This window comes from Physella acuta, unplaced genomic scaffold, assembly GCF_028476545.2.
Source record: "Physella acuta isolate Inbredline_101_S28 unplaced genomic scaffold, ASM2847654v3 ptg000434l, whole genome shotgun sequence".
In the NCBI taxonomy this organism is placed as follows: domain Eukaryota; kingdom Metazoa; phylum Mollusca; class Gastropoda; family Physidae; genus Physella; species Physella acuta.
This window is the reverse complement of record NW_026731953.1, coordinates 450,373-476,223: the sequence shown is the minus strand read 5'-3', so window position 1 is coordinate 476,223 and position 25,851 is coordinate 450,373. Positions and strand designations below refer to the sequence as shown.

The window sequence follows — 25,851 nt, the reverse complement described above, 5'->3', positions numbered from 1 at the left end:
ATATCATAATGGAGGGGTATAACTAAAGTATAAGACCACAATCAAAGTCATTGTTTGACTTCATAGTTCCACAATTGTATTACATTCATTATAAACCTATTACTTGGATGACTACTTTACATCAAGCCATTCCTTGTTCCTCAGTACTGGGTTCTGATGTCAGTTCAGCACTGTACAGCCTACAGTTTTCCAATAGAATGGTATGACAAGATATTATGGAATGTAAATTTGGAGTGAAACTTCTACCTGGCCAGCTCTAGAAATAAACCTGATTGGTTGAAGCTGAATCCTTTAAAACTGTTTCAAAATACACTTCATCAAAAGAAACAATAATTTAGCCTGGAGATTAAAACTAAACTAGATCGTAAGGAATAATATGCATCCAGCTGACTTAAACATCTATCAAAGTTTGAACAACAAATCATGGCAAGAGTTGTCTCGGCTTGTCAAGGTGATTTCATTATTTAAATTACCAACACAGCTTCGTAAATACTTGATTTCAGTGTATATAAAAATGTCAAATTTGTAGAATAATGTGATCAATTATTGATCTGAATACTAGTGACACTCCTCAGCCATGCCACTACCAATGTGTCGCTGGTTTAAGAGTTTAACCAGTCTGCCTCTCTCAGGCACAGAGTGGAATGAAGGAAGGAATAAACATCTGTTGAGAGATGGCTAAAAATTGCTGTCATGTTTCTAGCCCTGGACATGACCTGATTAATCTTTAACGGTCTCCTGGGGACATGACCAAATAAATCCTAGCTTGTTCCTAGACTAACAGATTGCTCCAAGAGGGAGCTAAACCTCGAGAGCGTCAAGTGGTTTAAGGAAGTGGTTACTGAGCCTCTCAAATATTCTGTCAAGCGGCAATAAATTCTAAACACTAAAAGCAAATTGAGATTTGTAACTGAAGTAAAAAATAAAATATCTGCAGCCACTTGTTCAAACTGGAAAGTCAAAAGAGACAACACACAACAACAATATGGAACACATCCCAACAGTGAACTCGACACTCCGACTCCGGGGGAAATAAACCGTCCATGTTCATATAAATTGATCTTGTTAAGGATTCCTTTTAATTTCATTAGTCCATGTTTGATTTGAACCAAAATTTTTGCCGTGGTCAACAGGAAAACAATTGAGATTTGCCAGAATTGCAGTTAGAAGTTTGAGGCAACCATCCTGTCTGAGAACTGTCAGCCATGATATGCATGCAATCCAACGCGTCGCAATAAGATGAACAAGTCAGTGAGTGATGAAATACTGGAAATCTGGAGCTAGGTGTTGACATGTAACCATAGCAACACCCCTCCCTCCCCCATTCACTCCACCCTGAGCAGCAGGGCATGCAGCATGGTGGACCCCCGCTCTTTGGTCACCCAGTCAATCTCACAGTTTTTAAAGTGGGGGTCCACCTGGGCCTTGTCCTCCTCCACCTGCGGTATCACCTTGTACGAGCCTGGCTTCACCCACACCTGGAATGCTGCGCGACACTCGTAGGTCTTTTTGGTCTTTGGATCACAGAATCTGGTGAGGAAATTTTGTAAGGCTTATGACTGAGGTCAATACATTAGATTACAGAATCTGGTGAGGTATTAAGAAGTTTTTGTAAGGCTTATGACTGAGGTCAATACATTAGATTACAGAATCTGGTGAGGTATTAGGAAATTATTTAAAGGCTAATGTATGAGGTAAGCACAACCACAGACCGTGACAGTTCCCCTGTGTGCCAACAGCATGACTCATGCAACTGACCTGTATTTAGGTGAGAACTGCGTGGCACCTGCGTGTCGTATAGTGGGCGACAGGTAAATCTGCTTCCCTCCCAGGTTCTCAGGGCGGGACTTCTCATTGTAGGCTAATGGACGGGGGAGCAGGGGACTGCTGGCCACACTGGCTTCATCTGAAACATGGAAACAATAGTTGGGGCTGTCACAAACTCCAGCAGGTCGAGTAGCTTCTTTACAACACAACAGCTAGACTTTCACAGTTGGACATTTTATTATAGGGTTTGTTACAAATTTAATGGAAGGAGAGCTAACAACGTTCAGTTAGTGAATGGTAAGAAAAGTTTGAGTTAAGTGACAACTATGGTACCTGAAGGGATGAGATCAAATGTGTCCAGTATCCTGCGAACATCTGACATGCGGACACCATGGTAGGCCAGGTGCCACTTCTCTGCCACATTCAGGCTGTGGGTTTTGTTAGGTGCCCTGGAAATATTAGCTTAAAGTTTTGTTAAGTGCCCTGGGAATATTAGCTTAAAGTTTTGTTTGGTGCCCTGGAAATATTAGCTTAAAGTTTTGTTAGGTGCCCTGAAAATATTAGCTTAAAGTTTTGTTAGGTGCCCTGGGAATATTAGCTTAAAGTTTTGTTTGGTGCCCTGAAAATATTAGCTTAAAGTTTTGTTTGGTGCCCTGGGGATATTAGCTTAAAGTTTTGTTAGGTGCCCTGGAAATATTAGCTTAAAGTTTTGTTAAGTGCCCTGGGAATATTAGCTTAAAGTTTTGTTTGGTGCCCTGGAAATATTAGCTTAAAGTTTTGTTAGGTGCCCTGAAAATATTAGCTTAAAGTTTTGTTTGGTGCCCTGGGAATATTAGCTTAAAGTTTTGTTTGGTGCCCTGAAAATATTAGCTTAAAGTTTTGTTTGGTGCCCTGGGGATATTAGCTTAAAGTTTTGTTAGGTGCCCTGAAAATATTAGCTTAAAGTTTTGTTTGGTGCTATGGAAATATTAGCTTAAAGTTTTGTTTGGTACCCTGGGGATATTAGCTGAAAGTTTTGTTAGGTGCCCTGGAAATATTAGCTTTTGTTTTGTTTGGTGCCCTGGAAATATTAGCTTAAGTTTTGTTAGGAGCCCTTAAATTCTAGCTTAAAGGTGCCCTGAAAATATTAGCTTAAAGTTTTGTTTGGTGCCCTGGGGATATTAGCTTAAAGTTTTGTTAGGTGCCCTGGAAATATTAGCTTAAAGTTTTGTTTGGTGCCCTGGGGATATTAGCTTAAAGTTTTGTTTGATGCCCTGGAAATATTAGCTTAAAGTTTTGTTGGGTGCCCTGGAAATATTAGCTTAAAGTTTTGTTTGGTGCCCTGGAAATATTAGCTTAAAGTTTTGTTGGGTGCCCTGGAAATATTAGCTTTTGTTTTGTTTGGTGCCCTGGAAATATTAGCTTAAGTTTTGTTAGGAGCCCTTAAATTCTAGCTTAAAGGTGCCCTGAAAATATTAGCTTAAAGTTTTGTTTGGTGCCCTGGGGATATTAGCTTAAAGTTTTGTTAGGTGCCCTGGAAATATTAGCTTAAAGTTTTGTTTGGTGCCCTGGGGATATTAGCTTAAAGTTTTGTTTGATGCCCTGGAAATATTAGCTTAAAGTTTTGTTGGGTGCCCTGGAAATATTAGCTTAAAGTTTTGTTTGGTGCCCTGGAAATATTAGCTTAAAAGTTGTGTTAGGTGCCCTGGGAATATTAGCTTAAAGTTTTGTTAGGTGCCCTGGGAATATTAGCTTAAAGCAACTAAAAAAGTATTTTGTAAACCTATCTAAACCCATAGCTACAAATTTGATTTACTTTGAACATGATTATCAATCTTTCAGCGTGTAACTTGAAATATTTAAGGAGCGGTTGAAGTAAATAAATGTTTTTTTTTTCAGAATGACTTTTTTCGTTAATCAAATAATAAAAAAAAAATTAGAAAAACTGTGTTAATTGACCAATCAAGTAAAATGCATATAACTGACCTCAGTACATAACGGCACCACCCAAAGGGCAGGACAAAATCTTTTGGAGGGTCACCTCGCCTCAGGTAGCTCTCATCACCCCTGGCCTTGTGGCAGCCAGAGCAAAAACAGATGCTTTGACCCTCAAAGTAGCCGTCTGGTGGGAAATAAAATTAAAAAAACTTTAACCCTCAAAGTAGCCGTCTGGTGGGAAATAAAATTAAAAAAACTTTAACCCTCAAAGTAGCCGTCTGGTGGGAAATAAAATTAAAAAAACTTTAACCAAGAAGTCACACTAGTGGGAAATACAAAAAAACTTTAACCCTTTAACCCTCAAGGTTACACTCAGCAGCCACTGCCAATGAACATGACAATTTTATAGGTTATATTTTAAATTTAAGCCCTGCATCAACCCCAAATTTATCACAGTATTTACAAAAGCATTCTCTAAATTCTAGTTTAATTAGCTAATTTGTTTCTAAATAAATTTTTACCAAATATTAATAATTTCAGAGTTTAAGTGGCAATACAAAGCATGAGTTGGTTACAATATTTGTGAAAACTTACCTGGCAACCCTAAGGAAATTTTGAGCCTATTACAGATGTTAAAATATTCACAGTTACGCAGACCTGTAATGCTGTCTACACCACTGGTAGCTTTTTCTTTGCCTTCTGGTTTAGAAGAAATAGTCAAATAATTCAATCAATCTGTTTTTCATATTGCTTTTAGAATCTGTTTTAAAATAATGCTTTTTCTTTCTACAACTCATTCAGTTTAACAGTAACACTGTTAAAAATGTAAAAAAAGATTCAGTTTTACAGTAAAAGTGTTGTAAAGTATTTTCTCTATCTACTGACCAGAGACAATGTACCATAGAAAATGTATAGGAGAAAATGTACCAGAGAAAATACACCAGAGAAAATACACCAGAGAGAATGTATCAGAGAAAATACACCAGAGAAAATGTACCAAAGAAAATGTACCAGAGAAAATGTACCATAGAAAATGTACCAGAGAAAATGTATCAGAGAAAATACACCAGAGAAAATGTACCAAAGAAAATGTACCAGAGAAAATGTACCATAGAAAATGTACCAGAGAAAATGTACCAGAGAAAATACACCAGAGAAAATGTATCAGAGAAAATACACCAGAGAAAATGTACCAAAGAAAATGTACCATAGAAAATGTACCAGAGAAAATGTACCAGAGAAAATACACCAGAGAAAATGTACCAAAGAAAATGGACCAGAGAAAATGTACCATAGAAAATGTACCAGAGAAAATGTACCAGAGAAAATGTACCAGAGAAAATACACCAGAGAAAATGTATCAGAGAAAATACACCAGAGAAAATGTACCAAAGAAAATGGACCAGAGAAAATGGACTAGAGAAAATGTACCAAAGAAAATGTACCAGAGAAAATACACCAGAGAAAATGTATCAGAGAAAATACACCAGAGAAAATGTACCAAAGAAAATGGACCAGAGAAAATGTACCAGAGAAAATGTACTCACTGTTCTCAATATCTGCCTTCTCCCTCTCCTCTTTGATTCCTGTAGCAGCCATACTCTCATAATCCTCAGCAAGTATTGTCACCTGTTTGAATACAACATTCATTTTTATTTTATTTTTGAATTGGTGATGGAGAAATGTCTGACATGTTTCATATTCTTTTAATAAACTGGAAACTTGAATAATAAAATTGTCAGCTTGATAAAATATGAAGTTCTGAAACTAATTTGACTTAAAACAAAATGTATTTTGGTAGAGTTTTCATTGGAGTTAATTATAGCTAATCCAAAATGAACAGAAATGCTATAGCAAGAGCCATCAATGCTCTGTTTTGGGTTATGGTGGAAAGTAACAAAGTAAAAAAAACACAATGAAGTAACAAACATTGGAAAAGAAATTGTTGCTTTGATACAAATAGTTAAAATATTCTTTGTATAGAGTTGATGGTATGTTGTTTATTTTCATCAGCTGTGTATTTAATTTAGTAACTAAAAACTTAATACTTAACTGAAGCTGTTAACACAAGTCCCTACCTGTTCACACTGACCATACAGGTCCACCAGAGGCCAACAGGGGTGTGGCACATCTCTGGCAGCCACGCCGTAGTCGATGCCATTGACCAGCAGGTGGAGACACGAGTCTTCATCCACCACCACCCCCACACGGCTGTTCTCACACAGCGTGTCCAGGTTAGGGCCGTAGTGGTCCTTCACCTGTCAAAGGTCAAACTACAGGTTATTCAAATGGTCAAACTGCAGGTTATTTTACTGGTCAAACTGAAGGTATAAATACTGGTTAAACTACAGATTAAACTACATGTTTAACTACTGGTTAAACTACAGGTAGGAGGTCAAAATAAGGTAAAACTACAGGTCAATTTATAGGTTCAACTACAAGTAAAACTAAGGGTTTAACTACAGGTTAAACTGTAAGTTTAAACTACAGGTTAAACAATTGGTAAAAACTGCAGGTCAAACCATGTCAAACCACAGGTTAAGCTATAGGTCAAACTACAGGTTCAATTATAGATCAAACTATGCCAAACTACAGGTTAAACAATAGGTCACACTACTCATTAAACTACAGATAAAATACCAGTCTAACAGATGTAACACTGTCTGGGACAGTCAACAGAGGATGGTAACGCCCACTGACCTTTGAACCTGAGACAAAGACTGATTCCCCCTGCAGGACGACACAAGGTTTCCTGATGGCCATGGCAGATGGAGGGAATGTGTACTTGTCCACAGGGAACCCTATGATCCCTATCATCAGTGAGGAGCTCCATTTTGGGTTCAGTTTCCCCACCCTCACCTGGCAGGTACAACCAAAAATTATGTCAGTCAAATTCCATTTTGGGTTCAGTTTCCCCACCCTCACCTGGCAGGTACAACCAAAAATTATGTCAGTCAAATATCTAAACTAACATTGTTTGATTAAAACATTTTTAAACTGCTGGAAGATGAGAGAAGCAGTAAGAAGAAGAGTGTAATCATTTGATGTTACATTATATTGCTTTCATTTAATTGAAAACTAAAAGGAAGTTAAGTACATTTTAAACCGGATGGGGCTGATAAATTGTTTTCAACTCAGCAGTTTTGCCTTATATTATTACTGAAGGTAACTCAAATATAATTGAAAACCACATCAGACAACCAGAAAAACCTACTTGAAAAATTTTCCTCTTCTTTAAAGGTTTATTGCCAACAACCAGAAAAACCTACTTGAAAAATTTTCCTCTTCTTTAAAGGTTTATTGCCAACAACCAGAAAAACCTACTTGAAAAATTTTCCTCTTCTTTAAAGGTTTATTGCCAACAACCAGAAAAACCTACTTGAAAAATTTTCCTCTTCTTTAAAGGTTTATTGCCAACCACCAGAAAAACCTACTTGAAAAATTTTCCTCTTCTTTAAAGGTTTATTGCCAACCACCAGAAAAACCTACTTGAAAAATTTTCCTCTTCTTTAAAGGTTTATTGCCAACAACCAGAAATACCTACCTGAAAAATTTTCCTCTTCTTTAAAGGTTTATTGCCAACCACCAGAAAAACCTACTTGAAAAATTTTCCTCTTTTTTAAAGGTTTATTGCCAACAACCAGAAAAACCTACCTGAAAAATTTTCCTCTTCTTTAAAGGTTTATTGCCAACAACCAGAAAAACCTACCTGAAAAATTTTCCTCTTCTTTAAAGGTTTATTGCCAACAACCAGAAAAACCTACCTGAAAAATTTTCCTCTTCTTTAAAGGTTTATTGCCGACAACCAGAAAAACCTACCTGAAAAATTTTCCTCTTCTTTAAAGGTTTATTGCCGACAACCATAAAAACCTACCTGAAAAATTTTCCTCTTCTTTAAAGGTTTATTGCCAACAACCAGAAAAACCTACTTGAAAAATTTTCCTCTTCTTTAAAGGTTTATTGCCAACAACCAGAAAAACCTACCTGAAAAATTTTCCTCTTCTTTAAAGGTTTATTGCCAACAACCAGAAAAACCTACCTGAAAAATTTTCCTCTTCTTTAAAGGTTTATTGCCAACAACCAGAAAAACCTACCTGAAAAATTTTCCTCTTCTTTAAAGGTTTATTGCCAACAACCAGAAAAACCTACCTGAAAAATTTTCCTCTTCTTTAAAGGTTTATTGCCAACAACCAGAAAAACCTACCTGAAAAATTTTCCTCTTCTTTAAAGGTTTATTGCCAACAACCAGAAAAACCTACCTGAAAAATTTTCCTCTTCTTTAAAGGTTTATTGCCAACAACCAGAAAAACCTACCTGAAAAATTTTCCTCTTCTTTAAAGGTTTATTGCCAACAACCAGAAAAACCTACCTGAAAAATTTTCCTCTTCTTTAAAGGTTTATTGCCAACAACCAGAAAAACCTACCTGAAAAATTTTCCTCTTCTTTAAAGGTTTATTGCCAACACCCAGAAAAACCTACCTGAAAAATTTTCCTCTTCTTTAAAGGTTTATTGCCAACACCCAGAAAAACCTACCTGAAAAATTTTCCTCTTCTTTAAAGGTTTATTGCCAACAACCAGAAAAACCTACCTGAAAAATTTTCCTCTTCTTTAAAGGTTTATTGCCAACAACCAGAAAAACCTACCTGAAAAATTTTCCTCTTCTTTAAAGGTTTATTGCCAACAACCAGAAAAACCTACCTGAAAAATTTTCCTCTTCTTTAAAGGTTTATTGCCAACAACCAGAAAAACCTACCTGAAAAATTTTCCTCTTCTTTAAAGGTTTATTGCCAACACCCAGAAAAACCTACCTGAAAAATTTTCCTCTTCTTTAAAGGTTTATTGCCAACAACCAGAAAAACCTACCTGAAAAATTTTCCTCTTCTTTAAAGGTTTATTGCCAACAACCAGAAAAACCTACCTGAAAAATTTTCCTCTTCTTTAAAGGTTTATTGCCAACAACCAGAAAAACCTACCTGAAAAATTTTCCTCTTCTTTAAAGGTTTATTGCCAACAACCAGAAAAACCTACCTGAAAAATTTTCCTCTTCTTTAAAGGTTTATTGCCAACAACCAGAAAAACCTACTTGAAAAATTTTCCTCTTCTTTAAAGGTTTATTGCCAACAACCAGAAAAACCTACCTGAAAAATTTTCCTCTTCTTTAAAGGTTTATTGCCAACAACCAGAAAAACCTACCTGAAAAATTTTCCTCTTCTTTAAAGGTTTATTGCCGACAACCAGAGCGTTGTTGTAGCTGGCTAGCCTCTCAGCGAGTTTGCTGCCGTCTCGCAGTAAGATGTTTTTACCATGGTTGATGTGGAAACAACTTGACAGGTGGCTGGTGGCGTCACTGTCTTGGTCACGCTCCTAAATATGATACAACAAAATTGTGTTCCCTGTGACAAGTTTTTTTTGGAAACAACTTGTTTTTACCAACAATGCAGAAAACATGAGATCCTTTGAAATTTAAAAAGGGTTGAATAAACCAAGAGCAATTTTGATTTACTTTTTAACACGCTAATCTTGAAATATTAGAACTTTTTAGCTCCCTTTTAGTAAGCTAAAAAATGGAAAAGGGGAGGAAGCATTTGGATTGGTCCTTCAAGATTTACCTGAACAGACAGGTGAACAAGATTTACCTGAACAGACATGTCAACAAGATTTACCTGAACAGACAGGTGAACAAGATTTACCTGAACAGACAGGTGAACAAGATTTACCTGAACAGACAGGTGAACAAGATTTACCTGAACAGACAGGTCCACAAGATTTACCTGAACAGACAGGTCCACAAGATTTACCTGAACAGACAGGTCCACAAGATTTACCTGAACAGACAGGTCCACGTCATAAACAGGAGACAAGACACTGCTGGTTGACTCTATACTGGCACTGCTTGTTATGACAATCCCCTCTACAGCTCCATGCAAGTCTATCACAGCAAAAACATTCTGGAACACACATGTGCTACGTCATTACACATACCACTTTTTCATCAGGAACACACATGGTCTACATCATTTCACATACCACTTTTTCATCAGGAACACACATGTGCTACATCATTTCACATACCATTTTTTCCTACATCATTTTGCATACTTTTTCATCAGGAACACAACAAATGTTCAATGAAATCTTACAAACACATTTTTCATCTGGTATACAAATGTTCAACATAATTTCACATACAACTGGTTCATTTGGTAGACGGCCAAAAAAATGTGGGTGAGGAAATTAAAAAAAGAAACAAATAAAGAAACAAGTGTTAAACCATACGGTTAAAGACTGACCCTTAAAATCTAACAAGCTCATGAGCAAAAGTTACCTTTGGTATCCCAGAGGCAGCCTCACCAAGGTCATCCCCATTGAGCAGAACATGCATTGTGCCATCAGAATACCTGCATACAGCCACTCTATCCCCAACCTGGTCAAACAAGTTCACACATTATAAACATTACATTGTGTCATCAAACAAGTTCACACATCATAAACATTACATTGTGTCATCAAACAAGTTCACACATTATAAACATTACATTGTGTCATCAAACAAGTTCACAGTCACATTATAAACATTACATTGTGTCATCAAACAAGTTCACAGTCACATTATAAACATTACATTGTGTCATCAAACAAGTTCACACAGTCACATTATAAACATTACATTGTGTCATCAAACAAGTTCACAGTCACATTATAAACATTACGTGAACAGAACATGCATTGTGCCATCAGAATACCTGCATACAGCCACTCTATCCCCAACCTGGTCAAACAAGTTCACACATTATAAACATTACATTGTGTCATCAAACAAGTTCACACATCATAAACATTACATTGTGTCATCAAACAAGTTCACACATTATAAACATTACATTGTCTCATCAAACAAGTTCACACAGTCACATTATAAAAATTACATCAAACAAGTTCACACAGTCACATAATAAACATTACATTGTGTCATCAAACAAGTTCACACAGTCACATTATAAAAATTACATCAAACAAGTTCACACAGTCACATTATAAACATTACATTGTGTCATCAAACAAGTTCACACAGTCACATTATAAACATTACATTGTGTCATCAAACAAGTTCACACATTATAAACATTACATTGTGTCATCAAACAAGTTCAGTCACATTATAAACATTACATTGTGCCATTAAACAAGTTCACACAATCACATTATAAACATTACATTGTGTCATCAAACAAGTTCACACATTATAAACATTACATTGTGTCATCAAACAAGTTCACACAGTCACATTATAAACATTACATTGTGCCATTAAACAAGTTCACACAATCACATTATAAACATTACGTGAACAAAACATGAATTCTGTCATCAAACAAGTTCAGTCATATTATAAACATTACAACATTACAACAACTGACCTGCAGTCTTTGTAGAGATGGGGCATAGTTGTCCTTGATAACCAGCCCACACTTCTTGACCTCTGACCCTGAGACTATCCATGTGACCTTGGAGGTGATCTCATCCGCAGTGGATGGGATGTTGACAGGGGAGCTGCAGTCTGAGATGGCCATGGTGGTCAGTCCAATCTTCAGTGAGCCTGACCATTGGCTGGACACCTCACTCACCTCCACCTGGTCAGATCAAAGTAGATGGGGGTCAGATCAAAATAGATGGGGTCAGATCAAAATAGAGGGGGGTCAGATCAAAATAGATGGGGGTCAGATCAAAATAGATGGGGGTCAGATCAAAATAGATGGGGGTCAGATCAAAATAGAGGGGGGTCAGATCAAAATAGATGGGGGTCAGATCAAAACAGATGGGGGTCAGATCAAAATAGATGGGGGTCAGATCAAAATAGATGGGGGTCAGATCAAAATAGATGGGGGTAAGATCAAAATAGATGGGGGTCAGATCAAAATAGAGGGGGGTCAGATCAAAATAGATGGGGGTCAGATCAAAATAGATGGGGGTCAGATCAAATAAAAGGGGGTCAGATCAAATAAAAGGGGGTCAGATCAAAATAGATGGGGGTCAGATCAAAATAGATGGGGGTCAGATCAAAATAGATGGGGGTCAGATCAAAATAGATGGGGGTCAGATCAAAATAGATGGGGGTCAGATCAAAATAGATGGGGGTCAGATCAAAATAGATGGGGGTCAGATCAAAATAGATGGGGGTCAGATCAAAATAGATGGGGGTCAGATCAAAATAGATGGGGGTCAGATCAAATAAAAGGGGGTCAGATCAAATAAAAGGGGGTCAGATCAAAATAGATGGGGGTCAGATCAAAATAGACGGGGGGTCAGATCAAAATAGATGGGGTCAGATCAAAATAGATGGGGGTCAGTCTAATGTTAAGGCAGCCTTAACATTAGTAAGACACAACTTGCACCTGGACAGATAAAAAAAATTTGAAACAGGCCATGTACCACTCCTGTATTCCATGATAAAGTTCTACTTAATAAAATTTATAGACTAACCTCAAAAATTTCATCGTACTTGAGCGGCTCCGAGCTGAAGACAATTCCGTGGTTGTAGCTCTGGACTCTACTGGCACCCCAGCAGCTGTTGCGGAGAGTGATGTTCTTACCACAGCATTTACTCAGCCTGTGAGTGATGTCTGGGGAGGTTCACACAGTTATTAGAAAGGTGCATCCAATTTGTAGAATCAAGTTTGTACATGAATTTAAATCTGTTGGTGGTGTTAAAATGTAATGGGGTGTATGTTTCATTAAAGTGTCCTCAACTCTTTTCAAATTTTAAATTCCATGTGCAAGTTAAACTATACCTGCATTGGCTACTGATGGAGTGGATACTAACCTGCGTTGGCTACTGATGGAGTGGACACTAACCTGCGTTGGCTACTGATGGAGTGGACACTAACCTGCGTTGGCTACTGATGGAGTGGACACTAACCTGTGTTGGCTACTGATGGAGTGAACACTAACCTGCGTTGGCTACTGATGGAGTGGACACTAACCTGCGTTAGCTACTGATGGAGTGGACACTAACCTGCGTTAGCTACTGATGGAGTGGACACTGGCTCTGTCTGGATGCTGGTCTGTTGTTGGAGCAGGGCCAGTGGTGGTAAAACAACAGTACCAGAGGATATGCTGACCTGAGCACACTGACCATACAGGTCTATCACAGCAAATACACCTGCAACAACACCACAAGATTTCAGTCATTGCAACACACCACAAGATTTCAGTCATTGCAACACAGCACAATTCAAGTGTGGTGGGGCTAGTTCAGATGTATGACATCTGTGGTGATGGGGCTAGTTCAGATGTATGACATCTGTGGTGATGGGGTTAACAAGTGAGGTGGGGCAAGTTCAGATGTATGACATCTGTGGTGATGGGGCAAGTTCAGATGTATGACATCTGCGGTGATGGGGCAAGTTCAGATGTATGACATCTGTGGTGATGGGGTTAACAAGTGAGGTGGGGCAAGTTCAGATGTATGACATCTGAGGTGATGGGACAAGTTCAGATGTATGACATCTGTGGTAGTGGGGTTAACAAGTGAGGTGGGGCAAGTTCAGATGTAAGACATCTGAGGTGATGGGACAAGTTCAGATGTATGACATCTGTGGTGGTGGGGCAAGTTCAGATGTAAGACATCTGAGGTGATGGGACAAGTTCAGATGTATGACATCTGTGGTGATGGGGTAAGTTCAGATGTATGACATCTGTGGTGATGGGGTAAGTTCAGATGTATGACATCTGTGGTGATGGGGTAAGTTCAGATGTATGACATCTGTGGTGATGGGGTAAGTTCAGATGTATGACATCTGTGGTGATGGGGTAAGTTCAGATGTATGACATCTGTGGTGATGGGGTAAGTTCAGATGTATGACATCTGTGGTGATGGGGTAAGTTCAGATGTATGACATCTGTGGTGATGGGGTAAGTTCAGATGTATGACATCTGTGGTGATGGGGTAAGTTCAGATGTATGACATCTGTGGTGATGGGGTAAGTTCAGATGTATGACATCTGTGGTGATGGGGTAAGTTCAGATGTGTGACATCTGTGGTGATGGGACAAGTTCAGATGTATGACATCTGTGGTGATGGGGTAAGTTCAGATGTATGACATCTGTGGTGATGGGGTAAGTTCAGATGTATGACATCTGTGGTGATGGGGCAAGTTCAGATGTATGACATCTGTGGTGATGGGGTTAACAAGTGAGGTGGGGCAAGTTCAGATGTATGACATCTGAGGTGGTGGGGCAAGTTCAGATGTATGACATCTGTGGTGATGGGGTAAGTTCAGATGTATGACATCTGTGGTGATGGGGTAAGTTCAGATGTATGACATCTGTGGTGATGGGGTAAGTTCAGATGTATGACATCTGTGGTGATGGGGTAAGTTCAGATGTATGACATCTGTGGTGATGGGGCTAGTTCAGATGTATGACATCTGTGGTGATGGGGCTAGTTCAGATGTATGACATCTGTGGTGATGGGGCAAGTTCAGATGTATGACATCTGTGGTGATGGGGCAAGTTCAGATGTATGACATCTGTGGTGATGGGGCAAGTTCAGATGTATGACATCTGTGGTGATGGGGCTAGTTCAGATGTATGACATCTGTGGTGATGGGGCAAGTTCAGATGTATGACATCTGTGGTGATGGGGTAAGTTCAGATGTATGACATCTGTGGTGATGGGGTAAGTTCAGATGTATGACATCTGTGGTGATGGGGCAAGTTCAGATGTATGACATCTGTGGTGATGGGGTAAGTTCAGATGTATGACATCTGTGGTGATGGGGCAAGTTCAGATGTATGACATCTGTGGTGATGGGGTAAGTTCAGATGTATGACATCTGTGGTGATGGGGCAAGTTCAGATGTATGACATCTGTGGTGATGGGGTTAACAAGTGAGGTGGGGCAAGTTCAGATGTATGACATCTGAGGTGATGGGACAAGTTCAGATGTATGACATCTGTGGTAGTGGGGTTAACAAGTGAGGTGGGGCAAGTTCAGATGTAAGACATCTGAGGTGATGGGGCAAGTTCAGATGTATGACATCTGTGGTGATGGGGCAAGTTCAGATGTATGACATCTGTGGTGATGGGGTTAACAAGTGAGGTGGGGCAAGTTCAGATGTATGACATCTGAGGTGATGGGACAAGTTCAGATGTATGACATCTGTGGTAGTGGGGTTAACAAGTGAGGTGGGGCAAGTTCAGATGTAAGACATCTGAGGTGATGGGACAAGTTCAGATGTATGACATCTGTGGTGGTGGGGCAAGTTCAGATGTAAGACATCTGAGGTGATGGGACAAGTTCAGATGTATGACATCTGTGGTGGTGGGGCAAGTTCAGATGTATGACATCTGTGGTGATGGGGCAAGTTCAGATGTATGACATCTGTGGTGATGGGGCAAGTTCAGATGTATGACATCTGTGGTGATGGGGTTAACAAGTGTGGTGGGGCAAGTTCAGATGTGTGACATCTGTGGTGATGGGGCAAGTTCAGATGTGTGACATCTGTGGTGATGGGACAAGTTCAGATGTATGACATCTGTGGTGATGGGGTAAGTTCAGATGTATGACATCTGTGGTGATGGGGTAAGTTCAGATGTATGACATCTGTGGTGATGGGGTAAGTTCAGATGTATGACATCTGTGGTGATGGGGTGAGGTGGGGCTAGTTCAGATGGGGTTAACAAGTGACAACATCTAGAAAGATCCAGCACTGACCTGGGGCGATGTCCGCACTGGCCACACCCTGGTCCACACCGTCCAGGTAGTAGTGCAGTGTCCCATCAGCACACCTCATCATGCCGACCCTTGACCCCACAGTCAGGGAGTCCAGATCCAAGGGGTACCCATTTCTAATTGTCGCCCCATCTTGCATAATGGCTGATCCACTGAACAAGTCAAATAACATTTGTTTCACTTTAATACATTCACTCTTACTTTTTATAGGACCACAAGGTTTAGAGCAACACAGTGACCAACACAAGGATTCTTATATCACAGGTGGCTAGTGTTGTTATGTGCTAAATATAGTGATTTTAAGAACAAACTAAAGATCTCTGGAATGAAATTTTAATTGTTGTAATAATACATATATATATACATAATACATATATATATATATATATGTTACGGTCAAAGCCCGAAGTGCGGCCAAACCCAGGATTGGCCGGCCAATCCGCGCATTGGCCGGCTCTCTTGGCCAAAGCCCGAAGAACTTAGCACTAAGATCGTATTTCGTACATTGGCCGGCCAATGCGCGCACTGGCCGGGACGTACTGGCCAAAGTCCGAAGCGCTTAAACTTGACAGCGTATTTTAAACATTGGCCGGCCAATGCGCGCACTGGCCGGGATGTCCTGGCCAATGTTCTATCTAGACTAAGTTGTGATCGCATTTTCATTATTCTGGGTGCGTTTGTATAGCGTTCTATATGCAATCGACATGGATCAAAAGGGCCGTCCGACCATGAGACAGACATAGCAGATGGCTGTCAAAAGAAAAAAAATGTAAATCCATGTTAGTTTACATATATGGGCTCTCGATAAAATAGTTACTGAGGAAGATCTTGAGAACATTGAACAAAAAATGGAGGTTGCCATAAATGCAACGACATCCTCAGCTAACACATCTACTGCCTTGGCGGAACGTCCAGACCAGTTGCGTGATAATAATGTGGCCAACAGATTCTATATAGTTTGTGAAAAACATTGTAGTGCAGCTCATTCTTGTGGATCCTGTGGCAACGATGTCCATGCCAGACGAAGCAGACGAAGGGTACGGAGGGAACATTACCTGCAGATTGTGTCACAACAAAAAAGACATCATGGAACACAGATCAGCAGCTCATACTGGCTTGCAAACTCAAGGTGCTAAGATGCTTAAAACATCAAATACAAAATTTAAAGATGTTGAAGTGGGTGACAATGTACGCATCCGTTTTCCAGATGTTGACAGGGGTCACGGTGATCCGCGAAGCGTGATTGCAGTTGTCATGGGCGTCAAGGGCGGTTTCTACAAATTAGGAACGGAACATGGTGTTCTAAAACAACTGCATGCTAGAAGTGAGTTTTCAATTCTTCACGAAAAACTGCTCTTATTGTCGTCAGTTGGCACTGAGGAAAAATCACTACGAAACATCGCATCTTCACAATCATTGACTTGGGGCCAAGGCTACACTCGCTGCAATTGCACAACTAAAAAAATTGAATGTTTCTGTCATTTACTTTAATTAATAATCAATAAAAACTTAATTTCATGATCCTTACGGCATAAAAAAAAAACAAAAATCTGCTCATGATCTTCTAATTCGGACTTTGGCCGGTCGTCCCTAGCCAGATGATCTTCTAATTAAGACTTTGGCCGGTCCACCATGGCCAGTCTGCGGATTGGCCGGCCAAAGGCCGAAATCAAGCAAAGTTTCGGACTTTGACCAACCATTTGAAATATATAATATGAATATTTAAACAAAAGTATACACTAAACAAAGATGTGTAATGATAGAGTAGAAAGACTGTTTGATGTTGCCAAAGATAATACAGACAAAAGACAAAAGCCCTGTGTTGAATGTCTGCCATGTTGGGTGTCTATCATGTTGGATGCCTGTCATGTTAGATGTTTGTCATGATTAACCAAAGTTAAAAGCCACTACCTTAACATCCAGGTATCATGTTCAATATCTGTCATGGTGTTGGGGAACTCTATCTCCTCTGGTTTGACTAGTGTGACCCCTTCAAGGTAAAAAAAAAAATTATTTAATAATATAATTATCATTTTTTAAATTTTGTTAGGTTAAAATTAAAATTGATTTTTAAAAGCTCATAAGCCTATATCATACACTGTAGTTTATAGTATAAAAATCCTCTTAAAAACCATTCGAAAAGAACATTTTTTTTAAATTTGATAAACAAATACAATTAGATCTATTTAAAAATAGAAAATTATTTTAAATAATTATTAAAGAATTTCTAAAGTTCTGTAAGTACCAGCTTCTAGAGATCCTGACCAGCGGTCAACCATCTTCTCTAAGACCACTTCAAACAACTCTCCATCTCGCAGCGGCCTGTTGCTCATGACTATAGCATCATTGAACTCCCCTGTGGCGTTGGGTCGGGCAGCGGTCATCCCATTGTGCAGCACCGTGGCGTTACGGCCGTGGAGGTGGTGGAACTTGAGCTGGTCAGGGTCAGTGAAGACACTGGAGTCTGTGTCAGGTGAGGTCAGGGCCTCTGGTGGGGGAGGTAAACATTAGGTCAACATTAGGTCAACAGATGGTCAGGGTCAGTGAAGACACTGGAGTCTGTGTCAGGTGAGGTCAGGGCCTCTGGTGGGGGAGGTAAACATTAGGTCAACATTAGGTCAACAGATGGTCAGGGTCAGTGAAGACACTGGAGTCTGTGTCAGGTGAGGTCAGGGCCTCTGGTGGGGGAGGTCAACATTAGGTCAACATTAGGTCAGGGTCAGGTGAGGTCAGGGCCTCTGGTGGGGGAGGTAAACATTAGGTCAACATTAGATCAACAGCTGGTCAGGGTCAGGTGAGGTCAGGGCCTCTGGTGGGGGAGGTAAACATTAGGTCAACATTAGGTCAACAGATGGTCAGGGTCAGTGAAGACACTGGAGTCTGTGTCAGGTGAGGTCAGGGCCTCTGGTGGGGGAGGTAAACATTAGGTCAACATTAGGTCAACAGATGGTCAGGGTCAGTGAAGACACTGGAGTCTGTGTCAGGTGAGGTCAGGGCCTCTGGTGGGGGAGGTCAACATTAGGTCAACATTAGGTCAGGGTCAGGTGAGGTCAGGGCCTCTGGTGGGGGAGGTAAACATTAGGTCAACATTAGATCAACAGCTGGTCAGGGTCAGGTGAGGTCAGGGCCTCTGGTGGGGGAGGTAAACATTAGGTCAACATTAGGTCAACAGCTGGTCAGGGTCAGGTGAGGTCAGGGCCTCTGGTGGGGGAGGTAAACATTAGGTCAACAGATGGTCAGGGTCAGTGAAGACACTGGAGTCTGTGTCAGGTGAGGTCAGGGCTTCTGGTGGGGGAGGTCAACATTAGGTCAACAGATGGTCAGGGTCAGTGAAGACACTGGAGTCTGTGTCAGGTGAGGTTAGGGCTTCTGGTGGGGGAGGTCAACATTAGGTCAACAAAGGTCAACAGCTGGTCAGGGTCAGTGAAGACACTGGAGTCTGTGTCAGGTGAGGTTAGGGCTTCTGGTGGGGGAGGTCAACATTAGGTCAACATTAGGTCAACAGCTGGTCAGGTGAGGTCAGGGCTTCTGGTGGGGGAGGTAAACATTAGGTCAACAGCTGTCAGGGTCAGTGAAGACACTGGAGTCTGTGTCAGGTGAGGTTAGGGCTTCTGGTGGGGGAGGTCAACATTAGGTCAACATTAGGTCAACAGCTGGTCAGGGTCAGGTGAGGTCAGGGCTTCTGGTGGGGGAGGTAAACATTAGGTCAACATTAGGTCAACAGCTGGTCAGGGTCAGGTGAGGTTAGGGCTTCTGGTGGGGGAGGTCAACATTAGGTCAACAAAGGTCAACAGCTGGTCAGGGTCAGTGAAGACACTGGAGTCTGTGTCAGGTGAGGTTAGGGCTTCTGGTGGGGGAGGTCAACATTAGGTCAACATTAGGTCAACAGCTGGTCAGGTGAGGTCAGGGCTTCTGGTGGGGGAGGTAAACATTAGGTCAACAGCTGTCAGGGTCAGTGAAGACACTGGAGTCTGTGTCAGGTGAGGTTAGGGCTTCTGGTGGGGGAGGTCAACATTAGGTCAACATTAGGTCAACAGCTGGTCAGGGTCAGGTGAGGTCAGGGCTTCTGGTGGGGGAGGTAAACATTAGGTCAACATTAGGTCAACAGCTGGTCAGGTGAGGTCAGGGCCTCTGGTGGGGGAGGTAAACATTAGGTCAACAAAGGTCAGAGTCAGGTGAGGTCAGGGCCTCTGGTGGGGGAGGTAAACATTAGGTCAACAGATGTCATCAGCTGGTCAGTGTCAGGTGAGGTCAGGGCCTCTGGTGGGGGAGGTAAACATTAGGTCAACATTAGGTCAACAGATGTCATCAGCTGGTCAGGGTCAGGTGAGGTCAGGGCCTCTGGTGGGGGAAGTCAACATTAGGTCAACAACTGTCATCAGTTTATCTGACATACCTAACATGTCACCAATTGTAACTAGTTTACCTGAAATGTTACCAAATGTCAGTCATCAATTTACCAGTAATATCACCAACTGATATGAGTTGACCTGACATACCTGACATGTCAACAATTGTAGCCTGTGCTGCCATCCCATACAGGTCAATGACCCCGTAGACATTAGCAGGCACGTTGCTGGCACAGGCCCCTTGGTCTATTCCATTGACGAAAAAATGGACAGTTCCATCAGGTTTTCTAACCACACCAACACGATCTCCAACCTGTGAGGTAATTTCAGACCAAATGTTATCAAAGGGCCAATCAACACTATTATAAACTAATTAAAACTCAAATCTCAGCCAGCTCCTGTGGTTACCTTCAGTCGGTCAAGATTCTGTCCATAATCCTCAATGATAGTTGAGCCGTTGTGCATGACCCCATTCCCTGTCATCATCCAGGTTCCTGAGCGAATGTTGGTCATGGTCGAGGGGAAGTCCAGCTCGTTAGGTTTATGAGTGGTCAGCCCTATCTCTATAGACCCCGCCCATTTGTCCACCAGTCGATCCAGCCGAACTTCAAAAACTTCATTGGGGCGCAGGATCCGATTGGTCAAAATAACCCCATTGTTGAAGTCGTCAGTAGCGCTGTGGAAATGTAAGTTGAAAAGCTGAGACAGAAATAAAATACAAACGTATACATGCCTAAGTCTTGTTAAATGCAGTGGTCAGCTAAAATGGTTAAGATAACGATGTGTCTATCAAATAAATGAGTTTATAATTGAGCCACATTGTCCTGTCTCAGTCCACTTACTTGGGTCTATGAGCTGTCCTGTTCCCATTGATGACAGCAGCATGGACCCCACACACAGGACTAAACAAAAGCTTTTCAACATCTTCTGTGGTATCTGGGAGGCAACATGTTTAACAATCAATTCATCTCAATGGATATCTTTGAGTTGGGTCAAAGTTGTCGTCTATGTAAGAACTTGGTCATAGATTTCAAACATGACACAAATAAAGAAACTGACCAGTTGGTGCCCGAGATTCCAGCCTCTCGCTGCCCTCACAGGAATCCAGAAACTGTCGCAGGGTGTTGACCAGGCTACGCTCCACTGGCTGCAGGGGCACCATGCTGGGCACCTCCACCTCGGCCTCCACTGGACTGTGGTCAATGATGCTCACTTTAACCGCCATCCCATACAGGTCAACCACTCCCCACACAGGGGACGGGGCATTGGACGAGGCCATACCCTGGTCCAGTCCGTTAATAAAATAATGTAAATGTCCGTTTGATTTACGTACAAGTCCTATACGATCTCCTTCCTGAAAAATAACACTTAGTGATAAAGCCAATGTTTTTATTTTGAAATATTTATATTATATTCAAATCAAAATTAAGCTATGACTATTTAAGCATGTATTTACACAATTGAAAAAACAATAATTACCAATGTGTTTAGTACTTACACTCAACTCATCCAAGTTAAACTGGCCATACTCTCTTCTTGTGCCTTTACCATTGGTCAAAATGCCGCAGCCACTCATCATTATAGTACCTGTGGCAACAAGTGATTTTAAATAACTTGAGCTCTCTTAACAATCTGACATTTGCAGGAAAACTAAATCTAATTTTTGTTTCACTCAGCAACAAAATTTAGTTATGTATTCAAAGTCTCTGGGAAAAAAAATTCAGACTAAATGAAAAATGTACCATTATTTTCTTGCAAGTAAAAATAACCATATTGTTCTGTCAATAAATGGTATGGTGAAATCTGGCATTTTCACAGACTTTTGGGACCTACTACTATGATACTTGGCGTGACCAGGTTCTATGATACTTACGACTAGAACTGGCATTCCTCATGTTGGTCATTGTAGCAGGGAACTCCAGCGTGGAGGGATTATGAGTAGTGATTCCTACCTCTATTGACCCAGACCACTTGTCCACTAATCTGTCCAGCTGAATCTAATTGTTTCAATTTAAAAGACAGGTCAGAAATTTTTTTAACAGTTAAAACAAATTTAAGTAGTTTTTTAATGTGTGGACAGTCACTGTGCTTACCTCAAAAATCTCATTGTCTTTTATAGGTCTGTTTGTCATGACTACACCATTATTAAATTCATCCAATGGGCGCCTGCGCTCAGCTGATCTTCTGTTGTTACTTAATTTAACAAGATTCCCACATTTTTCATGAAAGCGGAGACTGTCCCTGGAGAGACCGTCTTCCTCTGAAAGACAAAGGCTAGCTTCCTGCTCAGCAGCGAGATCATTTGCAATTTGGTTGGAGATTTCAGTCAGGAACTCATGCGCTATTTCATTGGTGAAGTCATTGCTTAGAATAGCTGGTTCAAATGATACACAAAATGTAAGTTCTCACATGAAACAAAAAATTTTGAGACTTTAAACTAAAAAATATGAATCAAAGTAGTTATTAAAGCAGAAACCAGTTTGTTTATTAAAATTTGCTTAATTGAATCTATATGGTTTTGATTGTATTAGCAATAATAAGTTTTTAAAACACATCCGCTTGATTAGGATTACACAAACAATATTTCATCATAGTCCACAAATTGTCTACATACTGTTTTCTCTGGTAGAACTGGTGGGTGTGGCTGTGCTTGGCTCGGAGATTGACACCTGGGCACACTTCCCATACAGGTCAATGACTGCATACACCTTAGGTGGGATGCCAGTGGCAGCTGGACCCTGGTCAACACCGTTCACATAAAAATGTAGCACTCCTTCAGAGCTGCGCATCACCCCCACCTGAAGAATTCATGTTACACCTATATGAACATGGGTTTAATAAAGCCATGATATAAATTATTTTTTAATTGATTGATATTCTATTTATTTTATAAGTAAAAAGTTAAAATAAAAAATGCCTAATATTCCTGCCAAATTTATAATTATAGTAAGTTACGTAACTAATACCTAAGTATAAACATGAATTAAAAACTCCTAAATTGTCTGGTAAAAAAAAGCAGCTGTTTCCCTAAAAAACCATGTTAAAAATAATGTATGAATAATTATACAAATAACAGGTTGGTTCTGCATGACTCACTCTGTCCCCTTCTGCTAATTGGTCCAGGTCGCAGCCATAGTCCTCGACCATAGAATGACCATCACACAGTATGGACATCCCTGACATCACCCATGTCCCATCTCGAAATCCAGTCGCACTGAATGGAAAATTTAAGTTGCTGGGCTCGCAGACAGTGACGCCAATTTCTATAGAACCACTCCATGAGTTCACCTACAGGATATGGAAACAACTTGTTGCAAATATTTTGTTACATTTAAATACACAATGCTTAAGAAAAACTGAATATATTTAACAAAATATAGTATTGTTAAACATTGGCCAATAAAAACCATGGTATTGTGATTAGGCATAACATTGATCAGATATAGTATTACTAATTTTAAAAACCTTGCCAAAGTTAGGTTAATTCATGTCATTAATAATCAAAATGAATCTTCATGACAGGTTCATAATTTATAATTATTCAGTATTTAGTCTTCAGTCTATTTGGTTTTTTATTTTAATACTAGCAATTTTTTTAGGGCCTAATAAATTTAAAAGCCTCTAGGCTTAAAGGCCTTGGTAATAAAAAATGACATAACACCCATAGAGGTGTTCAGCATACTCTCTGGATAAAATGAAAGGATGGGAAAGAAAATGTGACATAGTCTTACTTTAGGGGTCATCCGTAATTTTGTGATGGTTATAATGAGGGGGGAGGAGGGTTCAGATGGTGTGACGTCACACTTTTGCATTATAAAAAGCAATGTTAGAAAACTGATTTTAGCCATTAATTCGCATTTTAGAAAACTGTTTTAATAAATTGTAATAGGAGTTGATTAAAATACTCTATGTTGACAGAGTTAAGACAAGATTTTTTAAAACAAGATGTTTTAAGAAAAATTCAACTGCAATTTTGAGGGGGATTGTAGGCTGAGGTGTGACGTCATTTTAGTTTTAGGGGGGAGGTGTCTGGCTTTTTGTGATGATGTCTGACAGAGGGGGGTGGGGGTAAAAATCATCAAAAAAAGCATGACATCATTTATGGATGACCCCTTAGCTATGGCGTTTAATTAAATTAAGGGCGCATTATCATTAACGACATTATCATTAACGTTTCTCGCAGGTGCTCTTGTTATTGTTGAGTAGCAATCCTTTGCACAATTTAATTGGCTTTGATCTGCTTGTATTTGATTAGCCAACAGATGCATTACAGCACTCTAACTCTATTCTATTGGTCTCTCACTAGTCTCTCAGCTCGTTTGATTAAGCATGAGTTATGATGAGCAATGTAAAAAAAAAACTGAGTAGGCTAGGCCTAGAAAATCAGTTAGAATTTCTAACCTTTCGGTCAATTTTTACTTCAAAAACTTGATTATCTCGAAGGGGATCAGAACTTAGTACTACTCCATTATTAAACTCTTGTGTAGGGTGGTTTCTCTGTGCAGTTCTGTTACTATTGCTTAATGCTACTAAAGACCCAGTGCGACTATGGAACATAGGTAAGGGTAAAGGCAAAGATGCGGCCATGTTTGATGCATTCTCTCGAAATGTTTGTCGCAAAACTTACAGTATCAAAAATATCTAAATTTGCGTTTTTTCTTTACACAAATAGATCTAGAATCTAATTAAATTTTAGTTTTAGATAACATTAATGACATTATGCTTGAGTATTTGTTTAATTATTTAACCGAACAATCTAGAGACAATTTTATTTTTACGACATTGCGTAACCCTAGGCCTCGGTTAGCTAATGATCGCAGGAATCGTTAACCCTTTAGACTTGGAATCAGAGTTTCTTCCAGGCATCTCTTCGGGGGGGCTTCGCCCCCCCGAAAATTTTGTACCGCCCCCCCGAACGAAATGAAATTTATATAATTTATATAGAAAATATATACTTTTAACAGTGTCCGCCCCCCCGAAGAAAGTTTACCGCCCCCCCGAAGATTTCAAGTGCCCCCCCGGAGAAAAAAGTCTGGAAGAAACACTGCTTGGAATCGAGGTGGTAACCAAAATTAATGCCCTGCTTTAAAACCAAAATTACTAAAACAAAAACAGTAGTTCATCGCAAAAGTTAGATCGAATTCCAGGGGTTTAGCGGAGGTTAAGACACAAAACTGACTCATATGATTCACGATCACGATTTTGTCACTGCGGTCGATAGAATCGTTAAAACTATTATTACAATTAAGACAGTGGCGTAGCCAAGATCGTTTCATGGGGGGGGGGGTGCAGGGTTCAAATTTTTTCCATCATTATATATATATATATATATATATATATATATATATATATATATATATATATATATATATATATATATATATATATATATATATATATACATACATACATATATATGGATCCCAGAAAGATGCGCAACGGAAAAAAAGCAAAAAGATTGCTTTTTTTCCATTTTCGGCAATTTTCTGTGTGCACTTTTTTCTGTTTGCGTTTTTTTTTTCTGTGTTTTTTCTGTTTCCGCTTTTTTCTGTAAGCGCTTTTTTCTTTTTCCGCTTTTTTTCTGAGTGCGCTTTTTTCTGTTTGCGCTTTTTTCCGTTGCGCATTTTTTTGCGCTTTTTTCCGTTGCGCTTTTTCCGTTGCGCATCTTTCTGGTCACCATATATACGAGCTGTATGTCATTGCTTCACTATGATGTAAAATAAATTGAAAGTACTACTCTGAAGAAATAAGAAAAAAAACCCACAATGTAGGCCGACAAAACAATAATAAATTATCATTCTAAACACACATAAAAATATACGCACAATACAACAAAAAACAATGAACGCAATACATCTGTAATCCTTGTAAAAAAAATGTGACATAATGATTCCTGGAATATTAATCCATACAAGCCAACTAGGGGAAATAACCACTCTCTCAATACAATTTAATTGTAAATGTCAAAACATATCAATAATTACTTTAGTGTGTAATATGTAAGCTTAATACTGTTCGTTTTTACAAAAATATATTGTCTACAATCATAATTAAATATTTTGTCATCATAGATGCTAAAATAT

At 39.7% G+C, this 25,851-nt stretch overlaps 1 protein-coding gene across 1 annotated transcript; it reads right to left on the bottom strand.

The window, feature by feature from the left end:
- Positions 1-108: 108 nt before the first annotated feature.
- Positions 109-24,363, bottom strand: LOC131942940 (neuralized-like protein 4). The gene is made up of 27 exons (XM_059302909.1): positions 24,170-24,363; positions 22,865-23,056; positions 22,383-22,566; positions 21,862-22,142; positions 21,642-21,765; positions 21,267-21,355; positions 20,828-21,122; positions 20,611-20,704; positions 20,177-20,444; positions 19,919-20,081; positions 17,665-17,907; positions 17,331-17,409; positions 15,402-15,571; positions 12,699-12,845; positions 12,167-12,306; positions 11,104-11,316; positions 10,011-10,109; positions 9,511-9,633; positions 8,879-9,049; positions 6,385-6,543; positions 5,763-5,942; positions 5,232-5,313; positions 4,279-4,383; positions 3,733-3,868; positions 2,101-2,216; positions 1,759-1,906; positions 109-1,530 (listed from the first exon to the last, which is right to left on the bottom strand). Exons 1-27 carry the CDS (start codon positions 24,353-24,355, stop codon positions 1,326-1,328), a joined length of 4,392 nt encoding a protein of 1,463 aa, XP_059158892.1. The 5' UTR covers positions 24,356-24,363; the 3' UTR covers positions 109-1,325.
- Positions 24,364-25,851: the final 1,488 nt, after the last annotated feature.